Here is a 19,588-nt window from a genome sequence, read left to right on the forward strand (position 1 = left end):
GCTATATGACAACAATGGCTTTAAGCCGAGCCTTGAGCAGAAAGCAGAGCAGTAGCCTAACGTCAACGTTAATCAAAACGTAATTTTCATGTATCAAACTGTGAGATATATTTGTGTAATATTTCAATAACTGGGTGAATAGAATCCTAAATGTTACTAAAAATGTTAAAAAAATTCATCTTTTCTCCGACTCGTAGTATTGTGTGAAAAAAAGAACGCAACAACCCGCGGTTATTCGTTTTTCGACATGGATGTGACGTCACACTCAAGCTACTAGTCGCGATTACAAGACAAAAAGAACGCACCATTAGCCTACTGTAAACACTAACTACAAACGTGATACTTTCATTTTTGGAAAAACTTTTTATGTAGAATTTAAAAAAATTTACAGCAGATGGCAAGTGGTAAAGTTATCAGGCAAATATGCATTCAACCATAATCCTTATCAATAGGGAAATGAACCCGCCCATATCCATGCTCATTGGTTGTTGTGCAAGGATAGTCTATGAGACCAGAGTGGATCTTAAATTATACACCATCAGAAGATGACAAAAGCTGCGGAGGAGGATTTATATTACACAAGCGAGCGATTAAAGCGAAAGAATTTTCCTTTCATCTGAGTCAACAGTAATTCTTATTGAATTTTTTTTTTTTACAATCTCAGTCAGGACATTGTATTACATTATTGGTGAAGTTATTACTTCATTAGTTTTTATTACATTTTTGATCAGGTTAAGTGTAAATGTTTTACATATTAATATTTTTTCAGGAATTACATCATTGGGTGCTAAAAGGCTTTCCACCCCCATCTATGAGACTTATGACCTGTGTTTAACCACAGTGCTCAACATCAGACTTTGAATCAGGAAGCAGATATTTCATTGACACAATGCAGTTAATGTTCAAGTTCAAGTTACTTATTGTCAAATTGTCAAAGCAGTCGTTGCCAACAACAATTTTGTGTCTTAGGCTACCTCCCATAATGCCACTTAAGTTTCTATACAAATAAGACATAATATACTGCAAGTTAAAATATAGGGATCAGTAACCTAATACAATGTGAAATAAAGTAATTTACATGTGTGGAAGACAGTAATTACAAACAAATAAACTGAATACAAACAACAATGTAATATGTATATGCATAATGAGAAACAGTTGTAACTGTTCGTAAAGTATACAAAGGTAAAGTGACGACAGCAGGCAGAACAGTTTGTGGCAGTATTTTTTTTTAATTGTTAATATTTTATCTGACATTATATATATATATATATATATATATATTTATTTTTATTTTTTCAATTTTCCTTTATTCAGTTTTTTTGTCAGGGATTGCCCCGTTGCCATCGGAGGCTGTCCAATCTGAGTTTTTATGTTGTAAGACTAAAACAACTTTTGAACCTACACGTTCACCAAAACAAGTTCCTTCCCAAGGCTATTTTGCAGCAGCGCTTTGGCTCCTTCCAGTGCTTAGCACCTCCCAAGCAGTTGTGATTGGTTTAAATCAAAAGGCCAATAAACGACCTGTTCCTCTCCCATCCCGCAATGCTGTGTAGAACAGCCAGACCCTCCAACGCAGCGCTGTGAAGGAAGGTCTGGCAATGGGAGACTACAGTAAAAGTAAACACAGACAGAAATAAGCACAACAGAGACATGGGCAGAGTAAATTAGAGTTCAACAAAGCAAAAACAAAATACAAATGACAGAACAATACATATAACTGTAAAAGTAATCTAATATTTTTTCTCTCACGATCTTTTGTAGGAGCTGAATATGCAGATATCAGTTTCCAGAACAAAGATGGCGGGTGAGTCCAGCTGGGGTTATAGAATAACCCATCAGAATACGCTCAGGTCCAAGTGAACAACAATCCTCCTGCAGCATCCTCCCCTCCTACCTATGATGCCCTCCTGCAGAAAACAAAGAGGCCAGTTCTCAGGAACTTACTACACTGCATACTGTATGATGGATCATCTGGTGAGGTTAGACTGGAGGAGCAGCTAACGTGGTTAAAAAAACGCTGTTTACAACATGTAGTTCAGCGGCAGTAGCCGACAACAGTGAGTTATTTTAAGCCAATAATAAATCGCAAAGAGAGGTCTGTTAGTTTGCAGTGTGTTTAGCGATTGTTAGACAGCCTGCCTATGGTCCCCCAGTGGCTTGAAATGGCGATGGGTGTAAACCAAGCCCCGGGTATCCTGCTCTGCCTTTGAGAAAATGAAAGCTCAGATGGGCCGATCTGGAATATTGCTCCTTATGAGCTCATATGAGCTCCTTATGAGCTCATAAGGAGCAAGGTTACCTCCCCTTTCTCTGCTTTTCCCGCCCAGAGAATTTGGCCCACCCATAAGAGAGAGACATCATGGCTTTCAAAGGAGCAAAGTGGCAGTTGGTCAAGGCCACACCCCCACCCTCCACCTTGCCCCCCCTCTCTTTCCTCCTCAATAGCTACAAACACAGAAATGGCACAAACTAAGGAAAGCTAATTGTGGGACTGGCTCTAGTGGCTGTAATTCTGCACCAAGGCTGAATTTCGGGAAAGAGACTTCAGATACAGTATTAGGGGACCACTAAGGTCTATATAAAAGAATCCAAAGAGCACCATGTCATGGGACCTTTAATACAACTTGACCTGTTAAGTTTCACAGTTTTAAAAAACAATGTTTTTTCAATGGCAATGGTTTTCCATGCAAATTTCTAGTAAAGTCAACTAATTTGGGATAACAGTGCACATACTGTATAATAGCTTTCTTTGTTTCTATGTGTACAATCAATGCAAAGTGCACACATCTGAGCTTGAGCATAATGTTTGACACTGGTGTTGTGTCATAGTTGACTCCACATGTATACTGTTTGATTCCAGTTGAGATTACGGTTTGTGAGTTATGGATTAATTTGTATATTTATCTATCATAAAACCTAGAGGTATGTCTTATCATGATGTCACATATTCAAACATTCATTCATGTATGCATGCATTTTTTGATGTAGGACTGATCCTTAACATCCAGATTTATTTGTTACTTAAAAGATGTCTTATTCCACCTTGTCCGACATTTATCTTGTAATATTGTTCCAGCTCTTTGTCAAAACTGTATGTTTAATTCAATTTAATTTTCAATTCAATTTTATTTATAGTATCAAATCATAACAGAGTTATCTCGAGACACTTTACAGATAGAGTAGGTCTAGACCATACTCTATAATTTCCAAAGCCCCAACAATTACAATAATTCCCTCAAGAGAAAGCATTAGCAGTGGCTGACAGTTTACAGATAAATCATATTTTAAACCAAGACATTACATTTATTTATTCTAGAAGCTCAGTGTATCGTTTCATTTTGTTATTGTTCTGTGGGTTAGAACAATTTTCATGACTGCACAGCATTAGTTTGCTTAAAATAATATAATAATAAACAATTATTCAAGTGTTTTTCCTGGTTGAACCAGGATAGAAACATTTCAGGACTGCAATAAGGTATACAGTCAGATAGGGGTGTGCAAAAAAATCGATTAACATTCGTATCGCGATTCAAGCTCTACCGATTCAAAATCGATTCATAGAATTCCAAAAATCGTTTCTTTTTTTCTTGTAATGGGGTGTATACCATTGTCCTGAAATGAGTTTAGCTCGCCATTCCCATAGATGGCGCTGCGTCGTATTCACACTGACGCCTGGGCACTGATGTCATGATCAAAAGAAGAATGAGTGCAGCGGAAGTTTAATCGGTGCAAACAGTGGCAAACCTCACAGAAATAATTATTCAACCTGCTCCATCCTCATTGAAGGCGTTTTGGGCACATTTTGGCTTTTATAACCTTGAGGTGAAGACGGAACTTGATTTTATACATGAATTAACTTGAAAGCTGGCCAAAGCTTTAGTTGCAAAAGTTTTTAGTTTTGTATGAAGACATATAAAGTAATATGACTACATAAATAAACTACATTTAATTTGTTGTGTTTCTTTTCTTTTAAATTGAATGTCTACTGCAATCACATGGGAAAAGTAACTATAGATATCGTTATCGAATCGTGACATTTTCTGAATCGTGCACCCCTACAGTCAGATTAAGTAAAAGTACTACAAACATAAAATAAAATGCCCAACAATACAAGATAAAACATATGAAACAACTATAAAACATATTAAGGCATGTTGGAAACAAAAGAGTGTCCCAACATTAAATAAAAAGCTAGCACAGATATGTTTACCACGGTCACCATTTTAGTATAACACATTAGCATGCAAACGTGATAATTAGTGTTTGATGAGGAAGAGTTACGGCATCATCAAAGTTATCAAAATTCATTCTGAGGGAGATAAGATACATGTACATGTCTGTAACAAATGTCATGGCAGTCCATCCCATACAGTAGTTGTTGAGATATTTATATATATTTCAAGTTGTATTTAATTTTAAAAACTTGTCCTTGCCTACCAAATATCACTTCTACTAAATTGCAACCATTATGGATAAACACTAAAACCAAAGTGAGCTACTTGCTGTAAATGTTAAATATCAAAGATGCTATTTAACTTGTTTGATTAGGATCTGATTGTCTTGAACTGCTTATTCCCTGTTCTAGCTTCAGGGATCCTGCTCAGTAAATCACATCAATAACACTTTGCTCAAATAGCCACCAAACAGCCAGAACTACAGTTACAACACAGGAGGGCAGCATTATGCAGCTTTTGGCATTAAAGTGTTCTGCAGATCTGATTATTGTCCACATTTGCCAGTGTTTGACCATTATATTTAAAAGGCTGTTACATATTGTTTTTACAACCACATGACAGAGAAACATCAATCATTTTTAAAAGTATTTGTATATCTTTGGCATAGGGAATATGCTGTAATTGTTCACAATGTTGAGATTGTACACAATAGAAAAACAGGAAAATAAAAGCAAGAATTAGACTTGCACTAGAAATGCACAGTACACACATCACATGCAAGTTTATATATAAATAAGAGTAATTTCATTGCGTTTAATTCTGGTGTATGATAATAAAAGGAAAGGCATTTACCACTGTTTATTAAAAGCAGCACAATACATTATATTTTTTTAACTTAAAGTGGCTATTTGTAACTTTCAGTTTGTGTTGATTCTAGCAGGCTGCTTTGTACAAAAGCGGTAGTGTTTTTGCCACATCTGCTGTCGTAAAGGTCTTTTTTACGGTGCTGTATACTGAGTTAGCATTATCGGGAGGTCTTATAGTGGCAGTGAATGTTTTGGTCAGACAGAAAATCATTAATTTACAATAAGAGAAAAAGTTACAGATGCATCATTGCATTTCAAGTGTTGCATAAGGTAACTCAGCCAGGATGTATTGTGAGCTAAACCGGGTCGTACAACAGAAAACTCAGATTGGAAAAAAAAATTGTTAATCACAAAATAAGTTACATAAAGTAACTTTTACTGTCAGAATAACTATTTTCCAATAATATATTTCATATTAAAAATACATTAAATGTTTAAGGGCTTGTGTCAAATTCTTAGAGAATTATCAGTCAACTCTGCAGCGCCATAGGACTGCAGAGTCTTAATACTATTTTAGACTCCTAAACCCTGTTTCCGGTTTTTAGCAAAAAGCTCTAATAAACCCACTCAGGCATGTGAACACACAGACATCAGAAGGGGCTTGAGCAACTGCCCTTTTTCCTCCTCGAGAGAAAGTGGCCTTTTTTGTGGATGCATGTTTTTTTTTTATTTTTATTAATGAATATAGCCTATATTCCTGTTTGCACACAGCTTCCCTGTCAAACAAATGTATTTATTTAATTAAAACTTTGATGAAACTTGCCAACTGTCGAGCCCTCTCTCCCTCTCCCTCCCTCTCTCTCCAGCTCTCTCCCTCTCTCTCTCTTCTCTCTCTCTCCTCCCTCTCCCTCTCTCTTCTCTCTCTCCCACTCCCTCTCCCTCTCTCTTCTCTCTCTCTCCCTCTCTCTCTCTTTCACTCTCTCTCTTTCTCTCTTCATTCATTGAGTAAACTAAAATATATACATTTAAAAAATAAAAACAGGAAAGCAACAACAGTATATTACTAGAAAATGCATTTCCTGCAGAAAATGCGTGGGAATGCTGAATAGCTGAATTGCTAAAGCTAAACTGGTTGAATAGCTTAAATCCGTAAGAAGAAGTTGAAGTTGTGAAAATAGTTGAAAAAGCGGAAATCGTTTTAATAAGTATGGATTTCATTAAAAAGTTAAAAGTTTATGCTAAACTGAACTGTTTGCTGTAAAGGTTCAATAATGACAAAATATGTAGAACATTGTGAGGTCTGAGTAGATTTTCTAACTGATAATGACTCACATATGCAGAAATATGAAACAAATTAATAATGTAATACTGTTAAAGATGACAGTTGAAAAGGCTGAAGGAGCTGAAAATTTTGGGAGCGGAAGAAGATTTTAAGGAGTTGAAGGCTGCTCTCATTCACTTCAATGTTAAAAAAAAGTGTTAAAAAGCTTAAAATTTTAAAAAGTATAAATAGTAGAAAAAAAGTTGAAGAAGTCCCATCATTAGCTGAAAGAGCTGAACATTTGAAAAGTTGAATGGTTTAAATAGCTGAAAGTATGCAGAAGTTAAAAAGTTCAAAGTTGACGCTAAACTGAATTGTTGGCTATAAAGTTGAAAAATGACAAAATATGTAGAACATTGTGAGGTCTTTAGCTGAAGCTGAAGAATAGTTGAAAAAGTGGAAATTGGTTCAATAAATATGAATTTCATTGAAAAGTTGAAGAACACCACTAATAAAATATAATATAATATATAATAATAAAATAATTTCTTGAAATACATTTGTAGAAAAGCGGTAAGCTAAACTGTAAAACTGTCAAAAGTGGAAGTTTCAATAAATTGACTAAAAAGACTTATTATCAGCCATATCCATTACATAGAACAAACAAGAGAGAAAGAGAGGGATAGAGAGGAAAGGAGAGAGAGAGGAAAAGAAAGATAGAGAGAGAGAGAGAGAGCGGGGGAGGGAGGGAGGGAGAGAGGGAGGGAGAAGGAGGGATGGAGAGAGAAGGAAATAGAGAGAGAGAGGGACAGGGAGAGAGAGAGGGGGATGAGAGAGAGAGAGGGAAAGACAAAGAGAGAGAAAGAGAAGGAGAGAGAGGGAGAGACAAAGAGAGAGAAAGAGGAGGAGAAAAAAAAAAAAAAAAAAAAAAAAAAAAAAAAAAAAAAAAAAAAAAAAAAAAAAAAAAAAAAAAAAAAAAAAAAAAAAAAAAAAAAAAAAAAAAAAAAAAAAAAAAAAAAAAAAAAAAAAAAAAAAAAAAAAAAAAAAAAAAAAAAAAAAAAAAAAAAAAAAAAAAAAAAAAAAAAAAAAAAAAAAAAAAAAAAAAAAAAAAAAAAAAAAAAAAAAAAAAAAAAAAAAAAAAAAAAAAAAAAAAAAAAAAAAAAAAAATTAAAAAAAAAAAAAAAAATGACTGGCCAGATGCAAATGTTTGTAGTAGTTGAAGTAGTGAGAGTAGTAGAAAAAGTGGAAATCGTTTTAATAAGTATGAATTTCATTAAAAAGCTAAAAGTTGACGCTAAACTGAACTGTTGGCTTTAAAAGTTGAAAAATGACAAAATATGTAGAACATTCTGAGGTCTGAGAGGGAGAGACAAAGAGAGAGAAAGAGAAGGAAAGAGAGAGACAAGGGGATAGAGAGAGAGAGAGGGAGAGAGAGAGATGGAAAAAGAGAGAGAGAGAGAGGGAGAGAGAGAGAGGGAAAGAAAGAGATGGAGAGAGAAAGGAAGAGAGGGGGGAAGAGAGGGAGGGAGAAGGATTGATGAAGAGAGAAGGAGAGAGAGAGAGAAAAAGAGAGACAGGGAGAGAGAAAGAGATAGAGAGAGAGGCAGAGGTAAAGAAAAAGAGACAGAGAGAGAGAGAGGGAAAGAGAGATGGAGGGAGGGAGAGAGACAGACAGAGAGGGAGGGAAGGAGATAGAGAGGGAGTGAGGGAGACAGAAAAGAAAAAGAAGGAGGGAGGGAGGGATACAGACAGAGGGAGAAAGAAGACAGAGGGAGGAAGACAGAAGTAGGGTAGGAGACAGCGAGAGATGGAGAATGAGGGAGGAGGAGGGAGACAAAAACAAAAAAACAGGAGGGACGGAGAGAGAAAAGGAGGGAGGGAGGGAGACACAGACAGATTAGGAAACAGACAGAAGTGGAAGGCAACAGATCTAGACTACTGTTCATATTACTGCCTGTAGTATCTGTATAGACTACTGTTCATATTACTGCCTGTAGTATCTGTATAGACTACTGTTCATATTACTGCCTGTAGTATCTGGGTGTGTCTGTGAAAGTGTTGTCACGGTAACGAATGGCCAGTGGATATGTTTATAAACATGCTTTGATGTCTGTAATCAAGTTGATGAGCAACACCTGCTAAATCTGTCAGCTGTGCTGTGCTTCAACTATTCAGAGTCCCTGAGAGTGAGCTCTCAAACAAAGCCTCACAGTGGCAAAACGATAACTGCTATCAGTCAAATGACGTCATCCTGAGCACCACAAGGCCTTTGTGAACGTATCGGTATAAAATGTATATGGATAAACGTAAAAATGTGGTCATTTCAGCGATTTCAAAAAGTGGTTCGTTCAGTGTTTCGCTGGGAAATATCCAGGAGTTTTAACATTGGAGCCAATGCAGAAAGATATGGGCCTCTTGTCATTTGGAAGCTCAACCAGCCAAAAGTAAAAGGCGTATCACAAAACTGAGCAGATTGGCTGAAACTAGACAAAAATACCTACGTTTTGATGTATAAATTGTGTATGACAAGTAGATATTGTGGGCGTGAGAACAATTTATTGAGAAGGGACAAAGATAATTTTTTCGAAGCTTCACCCTCTAGCTATGACATCATCCACTCTAAGCAGCGCAATACACACTCTGTTTAATTTAAAGATCACTAAACTTAAACAGCTTTTTCACAAAAACTGTTAAAGATATCAAACTGAAAAGATATAGCCTGATAGCTGAATATTTCGTGAACATTTTAAAGTTTGTTTGGCGTCTGTAGGTGAAAGTATGAAGGAGCTGAACATTTTGGGAGCGGAAGAAGATTTTAAGGAGTTGAAGCTTGCTCTCATTGACTTTAATGTTAAAAAAAAAGTGTTAAAAAGCTTAAAATTTTAAAAAGTATAAATAGTAGAAAAAAAGTTGAAGAAGTCCCATCGTTAGCTGAAAGAGCTGAACATTTGAAAAGTTGATTGGTTTAAATAGCTGAAAGTATGCAGAAGTTATGGAGAGCCAAAAAACGTACGGAATAATAAGAAGAAGTATATAAAGAACCGAATAACAATAGTTGGAATGCTGTTGAACAGCATTCCCACTAAATATACAGTAAAATCGGTAGTGTCAAATGTAAGAAAGAAAATTAAGACAAAAGCACTGCTCGTCAGCAGTGCGCGCCGCACACACACACACAGAGAGAGAGAGACAAACAGCAGTCCCTACCAGCTCCTACCTCAGAAAGTTTTTCTTGGCTTGTGTGGAGGTGAGTGATGATGAACAAAAGACTAATGGACCGTTCGGTATTTATGGAATGGACCATCGGAGGAAAATAGGGGAGGTTATGTCTTTTTATTCTTTGTTGATGGGAGGGTCATTCAATTTTTTTTTGTCTAGGGTGGAGGGTCACCCAACTTTTGTATTCATGGGAACAGCAAAATTTCAAAGTGGCTTGTTTGATGCATAATTATCCATGTAGCTCTCTCTCAGTCTCGGCCCCTATCGCTAGCAGATGGGTCCCTCCCTGTTTAATCAGCCAGACCATTTTGAGTTGTAGCTTTAGAGACCGTGGGATTTCCCAAACTGAATAAATCCCGCTTGCACATATAAACACAAAACTGCTTTGCTAGCTCCATTGTATTGTAACTAAGACATCTGCTGAAAAAATATTTTTATTCATTAGCATGATTGCCATACTGTTTAGTTCAAAAACATCCAAAACACCATATGAAAACATAGCTGACCAGACGCAGGCTTTTATTTTAAAAAGTCGAAGATCCCATTGCTCTGGACGGAGACCAGTGAAGGATATTAGAAGCACTTTTCCGGTGAGCACTGAGCGTTACTGTGCAGACTCCAACTGAGAGAGACGACGCAAATGTGACGTGAGCAACCTGTCTGAAAGTCATAAGTCTTCTGGTAGCTGTGCCAAGAGAAATCTCAATCATTCCCAATCTTGCAGAGACGGAGAGCTTCAACGCACACGTGGGCAATGATGGAGACACCTGGAGAGGCGTGATTGGGAGGAACGGCCTCCCTGATCTAAACCAGAGTGGTTGTTTGTTGTTGGACTTCTGTGCTAGTCATGGATTGTCTATAACGAACACCATGTTCGAACATAGGGATGCTCATAAGTGTACCTGGTACCAGAGCACCCTAGGCCGAAGGTCAATGATCGATTTTATAATCGTTTCATCTGATCTGAGGCCGTATGTTTTGGACACTCGGGTGAAGAGAGGGGCAGAGCTGTCAACCGATCACCATCTGGTGGTGAGTTGGGTCAGGGGGTGGGGGAAGCCTCTGGACAGACCTGGTAAGCCCAAACGGGTAGTGCGGGTAAATTGGGAACGTCTGGAGGAGGCCCCTGTCCAACGGACTTTCAACTCGCACCTCTGGCGGAGCTTTTCGTGCATCCCTGTGGAGGCTGGGGGCATTGAACCCGAGTGGACAATGTTCAAAGTTTCCATTGCTGAAGCTGCGGCGAGGAGCTGTGGTCTTAGGGTCTTAGGTGCCTCAAGGGCGGTAACCCAACGAACACCGTGGTGGACACCGGTGGTCAGGGAAGCCGTCCGACTGAAGAAGGAGTCTTTCCGGGATAGGTTATCCCAGAGGACTCCGGAGGCAGTTGCAGTAGCCCGAAGGGCGCCCGGAGGGCTGCAGCCTCTGCCGTTGAAAGAGGCAAAGCAGCGGGTGTGGGAGAAGTTTGGAGAAGACATGGAGAAGGACTTTTCGGTCGGCACCAAAGTGCTTCTGGAAAACTGTTCGCCACCCTCCGGAGGGGAAGCGGGAACCATCCAAGCTGTGTACAGTAAGGATGGGACACTGTTGACCTCAACTGAGGAGGTAATAGGGCGGTGGGAAGGAGCATTTTGAGGAACTCCTGAATCCGACTAATACGCCCTCTATGTTAGAGGCAGAGCTGGAGGATGACGGGGGATTGTCGTCGATTTCCCGGGCAGAAGTCACTGATGTAGTCAAACAACTCCACAGTGGCAAAGCCCCGGGGATTGATGAGATCTGTCCAGAAATGCTCAAGGCTCTGGGTGTGGAGGGGCTGTCTTGGTTGACACGTCTCTTCAACATTGCGTGGAAGTCTGGAACAGTGCCAAAGGAGTGGCAGACTGGGGTGGTGGTTCCCCTTTTTAAAAAGGGGGACCAGAGGGTGTGTGCCAATTACAGGGGTATCACACTTCTCAGCCTCCCTGGTAAAGTCTACTCCAAGGTGCTGGAAAGGAGGGTTCGGCCGATAGTCGAACCTCAGGTTGAGGAGAAACAATGCGGATTCCGTCCTGGTCGTGGAACAACGGACCAGCTCTTCACTCCGCAGGGATCCTGGAGGGGCCTGGGAGTATGCCCAACCGGTCTACATGTGTTTTGTGGATTTGGAGAAGGCGATGACCGGGTACCCGGGAGATACTGTGGGAGGTGCTGCGGGAGTATGGGGTGAGGGGGTCTCTACTCAGGGCCATCCAATCTCTGTACGACCAAAGTGAGATCTGTGTCCGGGTTCTCGGCAGTAAGTCGGACTCGTTTCAGGTGAGGGTTGGCCTCCGCCAGGGCTGCGCTTTGTCACCAATCCTGTTTGTAATATTTATGGACAGGATATCGAGGCATAGTCGGGGTGGGGAGGGGTTGCAGTTCGGTGGGCTGGGGATCTCATCGCTGCTTTTTGCAGATGATGTGGTCCTGATGGCATCATCGGCCTGCGACCTTCAGCACTCACTGGATCGGTTCGCAGCCGAGTGTGAATCGGTTGGGATGAGGATCAGCACCTCTAAATCGGAGGCCATGGTTCTCAGCAGGAAACCGATGGAATGCCTTCTCCAGGTAGGGAATGAGTCCTTACCCCAAGTGAAGGAGTTCAAGTACCTTGGGGTTTTGTTCGCGAGTGAGGGGACAATGGGGACGGGAGATTGGTCGGAGAATTCGGCGAGCGGGTGCGGTATTACATTCCATCTATCGCACCATTGTGACGAAGAGAGCTGAGCCAGAAGGCAAAGCTCTCGATCTACCGGTCAGTTTTCGTTCCTACCCTCACTATGGTCATGAGGGCTGGGTCATGACCCAAAAGAACACAGATCCAGGGTACAAGCGGCCGAAATGGGTTTCCTCAGGAGGGTGGCTGGCGTCTCCCTTAGAGATAGGGTGAGAAGCTCAGTCATCCGTGAGGAGCTTCGAGTAGAAGCCGATGCTCCCTTTGCGTCGAAAGGAGCCAGTTGAGGTGGTTCGGGCATCTGGTAAGGATGCCCCCTGGCGCCCCCAGGGAGGTGTTCCAGGCACGTCCAGCTGGGAGGAGGCCTCGGGGAAGACCCAGGACTAGGTGGAGGGATTATATCTCCAACCTGGCCTGGGAACGCCTCGGGATCCCCCAGTCGGAGCTGGTTAATGTTGCTCGGGAAAGGGAAGTTTGGGGTCCCCTGCTGGAGCTGCTCCCCCCGCGACCCGACACCGGATAAGCGGACGAAGATGGATGGATGGATAAAATGCTAGTTAACATTAGTAATTAAACTTAAACAGCTAATGTGAGTCGAAACTGCCTGCGACCTTCTCCTGTACTGTATGGTAATTCCTCTACTATGCGACAGTAAGTCGCGTGGTTATGACACAATCGTTAGCCTATTTTTATCAAAACGTCTACTACGGAGCCATAACGTGAGATACAAGGTAATGGAGCCTTTTATATAAAGTTATGTTTCTTTAGAAATAAACAATAGACAAAAAAAAGTCTTTAAACGCTTCAGATATTAAGTTATTCGCTGTCAAAGTGACGTCAAAATGAATGGCAGTCAATGGAATGCTAACGAGAGGTGATATTGTTGGAGCATCACAATGCATTCAAAGAAATTACGAATCCCACTATGGCCACGCCAAGACCAGCCCTACGAAGCAGCTAAATTGGTTGGGGTTAGAATAGCCGATTGGTTAGGGGATAGGCCCTGTACAATAGAATAGCCGATTGGTCAGGGGATAGGACCTGTACAAATGGGGTTACTTTACCTCACGTAAGCATGGACGCCTGGCCAATAAATGCTATTGAAGGGCAGGTCTTGGCGTGGCCATATTGGGATTCATAATATCGCAGCTGGGCAGCTTAAATATCCTTTCGGTCCTGGTGATTATTTGTGAAATTGTGCAAACGACAGCCTTTTCAAGGCATTTGAGAAGAAAGGAGTGGTAGCATGCAAGCTCCCAAATTGACGCTCGTCTGAGAAATGGAGTTTTGGATAATGTTCACCTGGTAGCTTTACCTATGCTAAAATATACAATGACTGAGGAAGCCTAGTGACAGTCCATAGCAACCAGTTATTACCCAGTGTGCTTTGTTGAATAGTCTAAATGTTTTATTGTTTTATTTCATGTGAATACTAGTTTACTAGATGAATAACTTAGTATTTTAAGTAATGCAGGAAGTGTGCATTTAGTTCCCATGCTTCTTGTGTTTCCACAACAATGTTAGTGAGTAAATCTACTGAAATAGCCACCACACCATAAAAGAGGAGTGTGATACGTAAGATGAGAAGGCAGAGGTTTAGTCACATATTCTATGGCTGTAAAAAAAAAAAAAAAAACGGGCAAATATACATTTTTACCAAGCGCAAACCAGTACAGAGGCAATCGATAAATTGTAGGGGAGGGTTATTCCTTTTTCCCCATCGTTTTTGAGGGTCATCCAAAATGTATTGCTGGTGAAGGGGGGGTCATATCTATTTTGACTGAAGAGCTCTAAATTCCTCCGGTGGCCCCTGAAATAAATAACGAACAGTCCTTAAGCAGCCAGTGCCACTAGCTTATGCAATAAGTTACCTAAGGTTTAACTGAGGCATCATGGCCCTACTGACTAATGTACTGTAGCTACTTTACTTAATGGAGACACTACAGGTGAACAGCTACAGTAACATCTGTGTCTAATAACGTCATCACAATCTCCACATTGATATGCAAATTAGGCATAACTATTTAAAATGTGCTAATTTGCATACATTTGACAATGCACTGTTGGTTAACAGGATAAACAATAATTAAACATATCTGCACAGAACTTCCCAAGTTGATGAGTGAAGAGTCTTTCACCTGCAAATGTTATGTTTAAATATATAGATTAATTTAGAAGAAATCTAAAGATCAGACCATCTAAATGTGTATTTTAAAATACATTGAAGCAAAATAGACCAAAATCTTTAAATTGACCAAAACATGGAAAAAAGTGTCCTGATTTTGATCGTAGGCTCTTCATCTAATAAGTATTTTTTTTCCTGTAAAATTAACGAAATTGCAGCAACAGCCTTTTTCAGTTTAGTGTGAAGAATTTTGTTGAGATTTTTTTTATAAAAATGATTTTTTGAAGTGTTATTTATTCCAATAACACCAAAAGAATTTAAATAATGTATTGCCATTTGCAAACTATATAAATTCTTAGTAAAACTATGTCCCTGCTTGGTGCAGTCACTTATTCTAAATATTCTAATATGTAAGGTAGTTAGAGTTGTGTTAATATATTTAGTGTTTTGTTAAAATTTCATATAAAATGATTTATTAATTATTAGGCCTTTTTTTTCATGAGCCCCTGCCGCCCAAAATGTCTGTGCACGTCCCTGTTTACACCACTAGAGGGCGACGTCTTACAGCTTTAGAACATGACTGCAGCTTCACTGGGTTTATCTCATTATGCAGACACACTTTGTAACTCAACACGTAGGTAGTTCTGAATTTACTGACTCATAATTAGAGCTGCCGGATGCTCACATTTATTAAGGCAGTCAAAGTTTGATGGGTGTCATTTCCTCAGCTGTTTATATCACACAATGGATATTTTAATTTTACTTTGTATCGTTTCTGCCGCTTTTACAGGTAAGACTCTAGATTTTAAAAGTTGTATTGTCTTCTGCTGTCGGTATTTAAAATACAAAGTTGTTGAAAATGAGTTTAGCTAATGATCTTGAGGTCTGGTATCCATGTGTCTCGACAGCACAACAGAAAGCAGACCAAACGCACAAGTTTCTAATAAAAGTAACTGAATTACTGAAACAATTTATTTATACTTACGCGTATAGCATGTAGTTTAGGAAATATGATTTTTTTAAATTTCATATTAATGAAAATGAGATCAAATATTTTAGCTTGATTAAAAATCGTATGAATCAAAATCTTAGATTAAACTGCTTTATACTGCGTTGCTGGTTGCAATGTCCTCAACTTATTACAGTCCTTCTCAGACCTGTAACTGTCTCCTCCAGGTTTGACCAAAGGAGCTGGTGTGTTGCCAGACGGTCCTCTGAATGCAGCTGTGGGAGAGACTGTGATGTTCAACACAACAGTGACTCCACCAGAAATCCCATTTATATTAATGACCTGGAAATTTGGGGATAAAAATATAATCATTTTCAATGCTAAGAACTTCACTTCACCAGAGTATGAAGGCAGGATCACCCTCTTCATGTCTACTGGATCTCTGGAGCTCAGGAATCTGGCTCTTAATGACACTGGAGAATACAGTGTGAGTATTATTTCTTCGGGAGAACTACCGATGGATGGGAGCACAAGACTGAACATTAATGGTGAGACAATCTTTCACATGCGGAGTGCAGATTATGTGTAGCAATTGAGCAAGAAATAAATGTTTTAGTTCAAATAATTGTGTTCAGTGTTTTAAATAAAATCTATTAAGAAAATACCAAACAGAATTTACATTGTTTTGACATCATAATATAATAATGTATACCAAGACAAAACAAATACTGTACTGTACAAGGTCAAGAATAAACTTCCACCCTCAAATTACTTTACTATGTACATTGTGGGATGGTCTCTCATTGAGAATAATGTTTAAAGTCTCCAAGTCTTATCATAATTAACATTTAAATAATTTGACTTGGCCTCTGATGGTGATGAGCAATATCCTTATTTGTAGGTGTATAACTGTAAGTGCTGATATCAACAACAGTTTTTAAAAAAACATATAAAGGAGGTGCAATATAAAATAATTTTGTTTTTCACCCACAGTGCCAGTCTCCAATGTAATGGCAACTGTCAGCAGCACAGACTTGGTGGAGTTCAACAGCTCTGTCAGTCTGTCCTGCTCCTCCTCTGGATCCTCTCTCTCTTTCCTCTGGCTGAACGGCAGCTCTGAGGTTACAGCCAGTGACAGAGTTCAGCTCACTGATGGAGGCTCTGCTCTCACTATAGTTAACGTGACCCGCTACGACCAGGGACCATTCAGGTGTCATGTGTCCAATCCCGTCAGTAATGGCACCAGTGATCCAATAACCCTCTCCATCAGCTGTGAGTTACTAACCTCATAGGCGTAATTTATGTGGTGGTTTACAACAATAACATTTTTTAAATACATGCATACATCCCTAGATAGTTGGAGATCTCAACCCCCCCAATGCTGAACCCAAAGTTACGCCCTTGACTAACCTACATACTCAGTTTTTTATCTGACATCTGAATGCAAACATAGTCAATGTTTAGATTATTGTTACAGATTAGTGAGATGTTTTCCTTGTCTTTTTGTTCATATTCAGATGGCCCAGAAGATATTAATTTGACAATATCTCTGTCACAAGAATACTATGGGGAAGGGTCAGACATCACCCTGTCCTGCTCAGCTGACTCCAGACCTGCTGCCCAGTTTCACTGGTTTTTGAATGGAGACCGGCTGTCGGATACTGGACCAGAGCTCAGACTGATGAACATTCAGATGAATCAGACTGGGAACTACAGCTGTCAGGCCTTTAACAGTAAAACTCTGAGATATGAAACATCTCAGCCTGCAGCTGTCTCTGTACTGGGTAAGTTTGAATGAAAGGTTTTGCGTCAATAAATATGGATAGAAAAGATGGTTGCATAGTTGTAAGTACCTAAGATAGTATCAGATAAAAACTTTCTAAAATATAAAAAGGTGTGCTAAACAATTATGGAACATAAAGAAACAATACTTACTCTTCATACGTTTTCATTTAAGAAGCATCTGAAATTTGTGTTTGTACAGAGACAACGGAGGCTCAGAATAAAACATATCAGAGGTCATAGAAAAATCACTTCCTGGAGTGGCCAGTAGCACAGCAACAGCTGTGGCAAGCAGATACAACTAACACACACACATTAAAGATAATCACATTACATTCTCCATGTAAATACACATTATTTGTTATAACTGCAAAAGCTTTAGAGTAATCTAGTCTTTTCACAAACTATATCATCTTTCACATCTCCAATTTGTCCAATCGGAGCTGTTCAGTCTGATTTATAGGCTAACAAAAAGTTCAACTCTTGTATTTCTGTGGTCAGTGTGGTTCTGGCTAATTGGACAAGATTAACCGGCAAGGTCAGCCAACACTGGTAAAATATTGCACCAAGCACTAGGCAACGGCTAAGATAAGATATAATAATAAAACATGCAGAGTAATCTGATGACGGTCATGATACTCTATGCCTCACCATTGTAAAACGTTCAGATGAAAGACCATCAATATAAATGTAAACTTTAAAAAACAACAATAACTGCATGATCACGGGTAAATTAACATTCTCGGGACTACATGAATATGTCTAATTCGCATACAAACCTTTGTTTAAAGGGGTGATAGAATGATTATATAGGGTATTTCACACTGTTCCTTATGGTCTCCTAATGGGGTATGTAACATTGGTTGGGCTGAAAATGGCCTGGTTGATATTTTATTGGCCCTTATGCATCCCTGTGTTTTGGCCCTATTTGTAACAAGAGCTTTTCTTCCAAATATGGTATGCTCATGAATATTTAGATGAGCTGCGCGCTGATTGGTTGAGCGAATCCCCATACACACACATTAGAGACGCGCGCTGATTGGTTGAGCGAATCCCCATAAACACACATTACAGACGCGACAGAATCTCATATTCCAGACACTGCAATGTTTTGTTACCAAATTGACTTCTGAGACTTTTTTATGCGAGAAATCAACTATATAAAGCTCAAATATGGCCAGTTCTATGAAAATTGATGGCTAATTGCAAATTTGGTAAGACTTGTCGGACTTTAGGAGCTCCACACAGTCTGACGAGAAAGCGGCAGCCTGTTGGGCTCCATACCCAGGGCAAAGTCACCCTTTGTGGATTAGCACTACCAGGGCTCCGCGGCTGGCTGCCGGCATAACTGTAATACATTTACAGTTTGAATTTCGTCACGGCACTTATATCACAGCTACCCCAAGGTCTTACAAAGCTGTGTCCGTTTTCAATGTAAGGCATTTTTATGAACGTCAGGCGTTTTGTTAGGCGGAGCAGCTAGCTAGCTATATGTCCCATTCAATACAATAGGAAAAGATTGCTGCTAGCTAGCTTCACTTTCGGCATAACTATAGTAGCTATATTTACAGTTTGAATTTCGTCATGGCACTTATATCACTGCTATCCCAAGGTCTTACAAAGCTAACAATGGTGTCAGATTTCAATTTAATGAATTTTTGTGAACACTAGCTAGGGGTTTCGTTAGCTGCGACTGTCCCTTCAATCCTATGTGTACAGATTGCAGCTAGTTAGCTTCATTTTCGGCATAATTAGAGTATATTTACAGTTTGAATTTCATCACCCCACTTATATAACCTCTACCCCAACGTCTTATAAAGCTAACAATGGTGTCCGATTTCAATTTTATAAATTTTTGTGAATTTCAGAGGAATTCTAAGAGGAGGCTAACTGGCTCTCATTGATAGAGCTCCATCCAGCCGCAGGCTCTATCAATGAGACTTGCGGACAAGAGCTGTTTATTTCACAGATCGTTTGTTTAAATAACTCAACACATTATAATTACATACATTATAAGATTAACTGGAACCTGTAGTAAGAGATTGCTGGCGTAACAAGCTCGCTGACCGCGCTCTCACTCACACACACCAGGCATTTAGCAGGAAGAGGGGAACTGCAGGCCCTGGAGCTCTGTCCAGGCAGCGGCGTTTGGTAGTCCATTCACCCAAAAATCTGTGACTTTATGGAGTGCCGCGGGCTGCCAGCCGTGACGGAGCTCAATCAAGCTCACAGCAGGCCGGGGTCTGTGAAGGAAGGCAGGCCAGGCCCATATTTGAGCTTTACATAGTTGATTTCTCGCATAAAAAAGTGAATTTTGTAATGGAATAGCAGAGATCTGCGCGACCTAGATTCAGAAGACTACCTGATCTCAGGTCAGTTGTGTAGCCTATGTAAATGTTGGGGCATGACCGTTCTCTTAATACATCCATGGGCGTGACAAAGGTTCAGGTCTTGGGATGCTTACGTCAACTTCCAGCTTTGTTGAGATTCGCCCGTTTTCAGCAGCAGTTTCAAAATATGAGATTTTCATAGTAAAGGGGTGTCAATGGGATTTTGAGCTTCTATGTATGTCC

General features: G+C 39.7%; 1 protein-coding gene across 3 annotated transcripts in view; it reads left to right on the forward strand.

Moving 5' to 3' along the window:
- LOC120561858 (carcinoembryonic antigen-related cell adhesion molecule 5-like) overlaps positions 1-19,588 on the forward strand; it is an 80,827-nt gene that overhangs the window by 51,483 nt on the left and 9,756 nt on the right. For 2 of the 3 annotated variants that reach the window (XM_039805166.1, XM_039805168.1), the window contains exons 1-4: positions 14,995-15,074; positions 15,461-15,781; positions 16,227-16,505; positions 16,751-17,017. In XM_039805166.1, the coding sequence (XP_039661100.1) occupies positions 15,029-15,074; positions 15,461-15,781; positions 16,227-16,505; positions 16,751-17,017 (913 nt within the window). In that variant the 5' untranslated portion in view covers positions 14,995-15,028. Of the gene's footprint in view, positions 1-1,764; positions 1,808-14,994; positions 15,075-15,460; positions 15,782-16,226; positions 16,506-16,750; positions 17,018-19,588 lie in introns of those variants that run through there. The other variant, XM_039805167.1, reaches the window with a different exon arrangement.

The sequence above is a fragment of the Perca fluviatilis genome, chromosome 7 (genome assembly GCF_010015445.1).
Source record: "Perca fluviatilis chromosome 7, GENO_Pfluv_1.0, whole genome shotgun sequence".
Classification (NCBI taxonomy): Eukaryota; Metazoa; Chordata; class Actinopteri; order Perciformes; family Percidae; genus Perca; species Perca fluviatilis.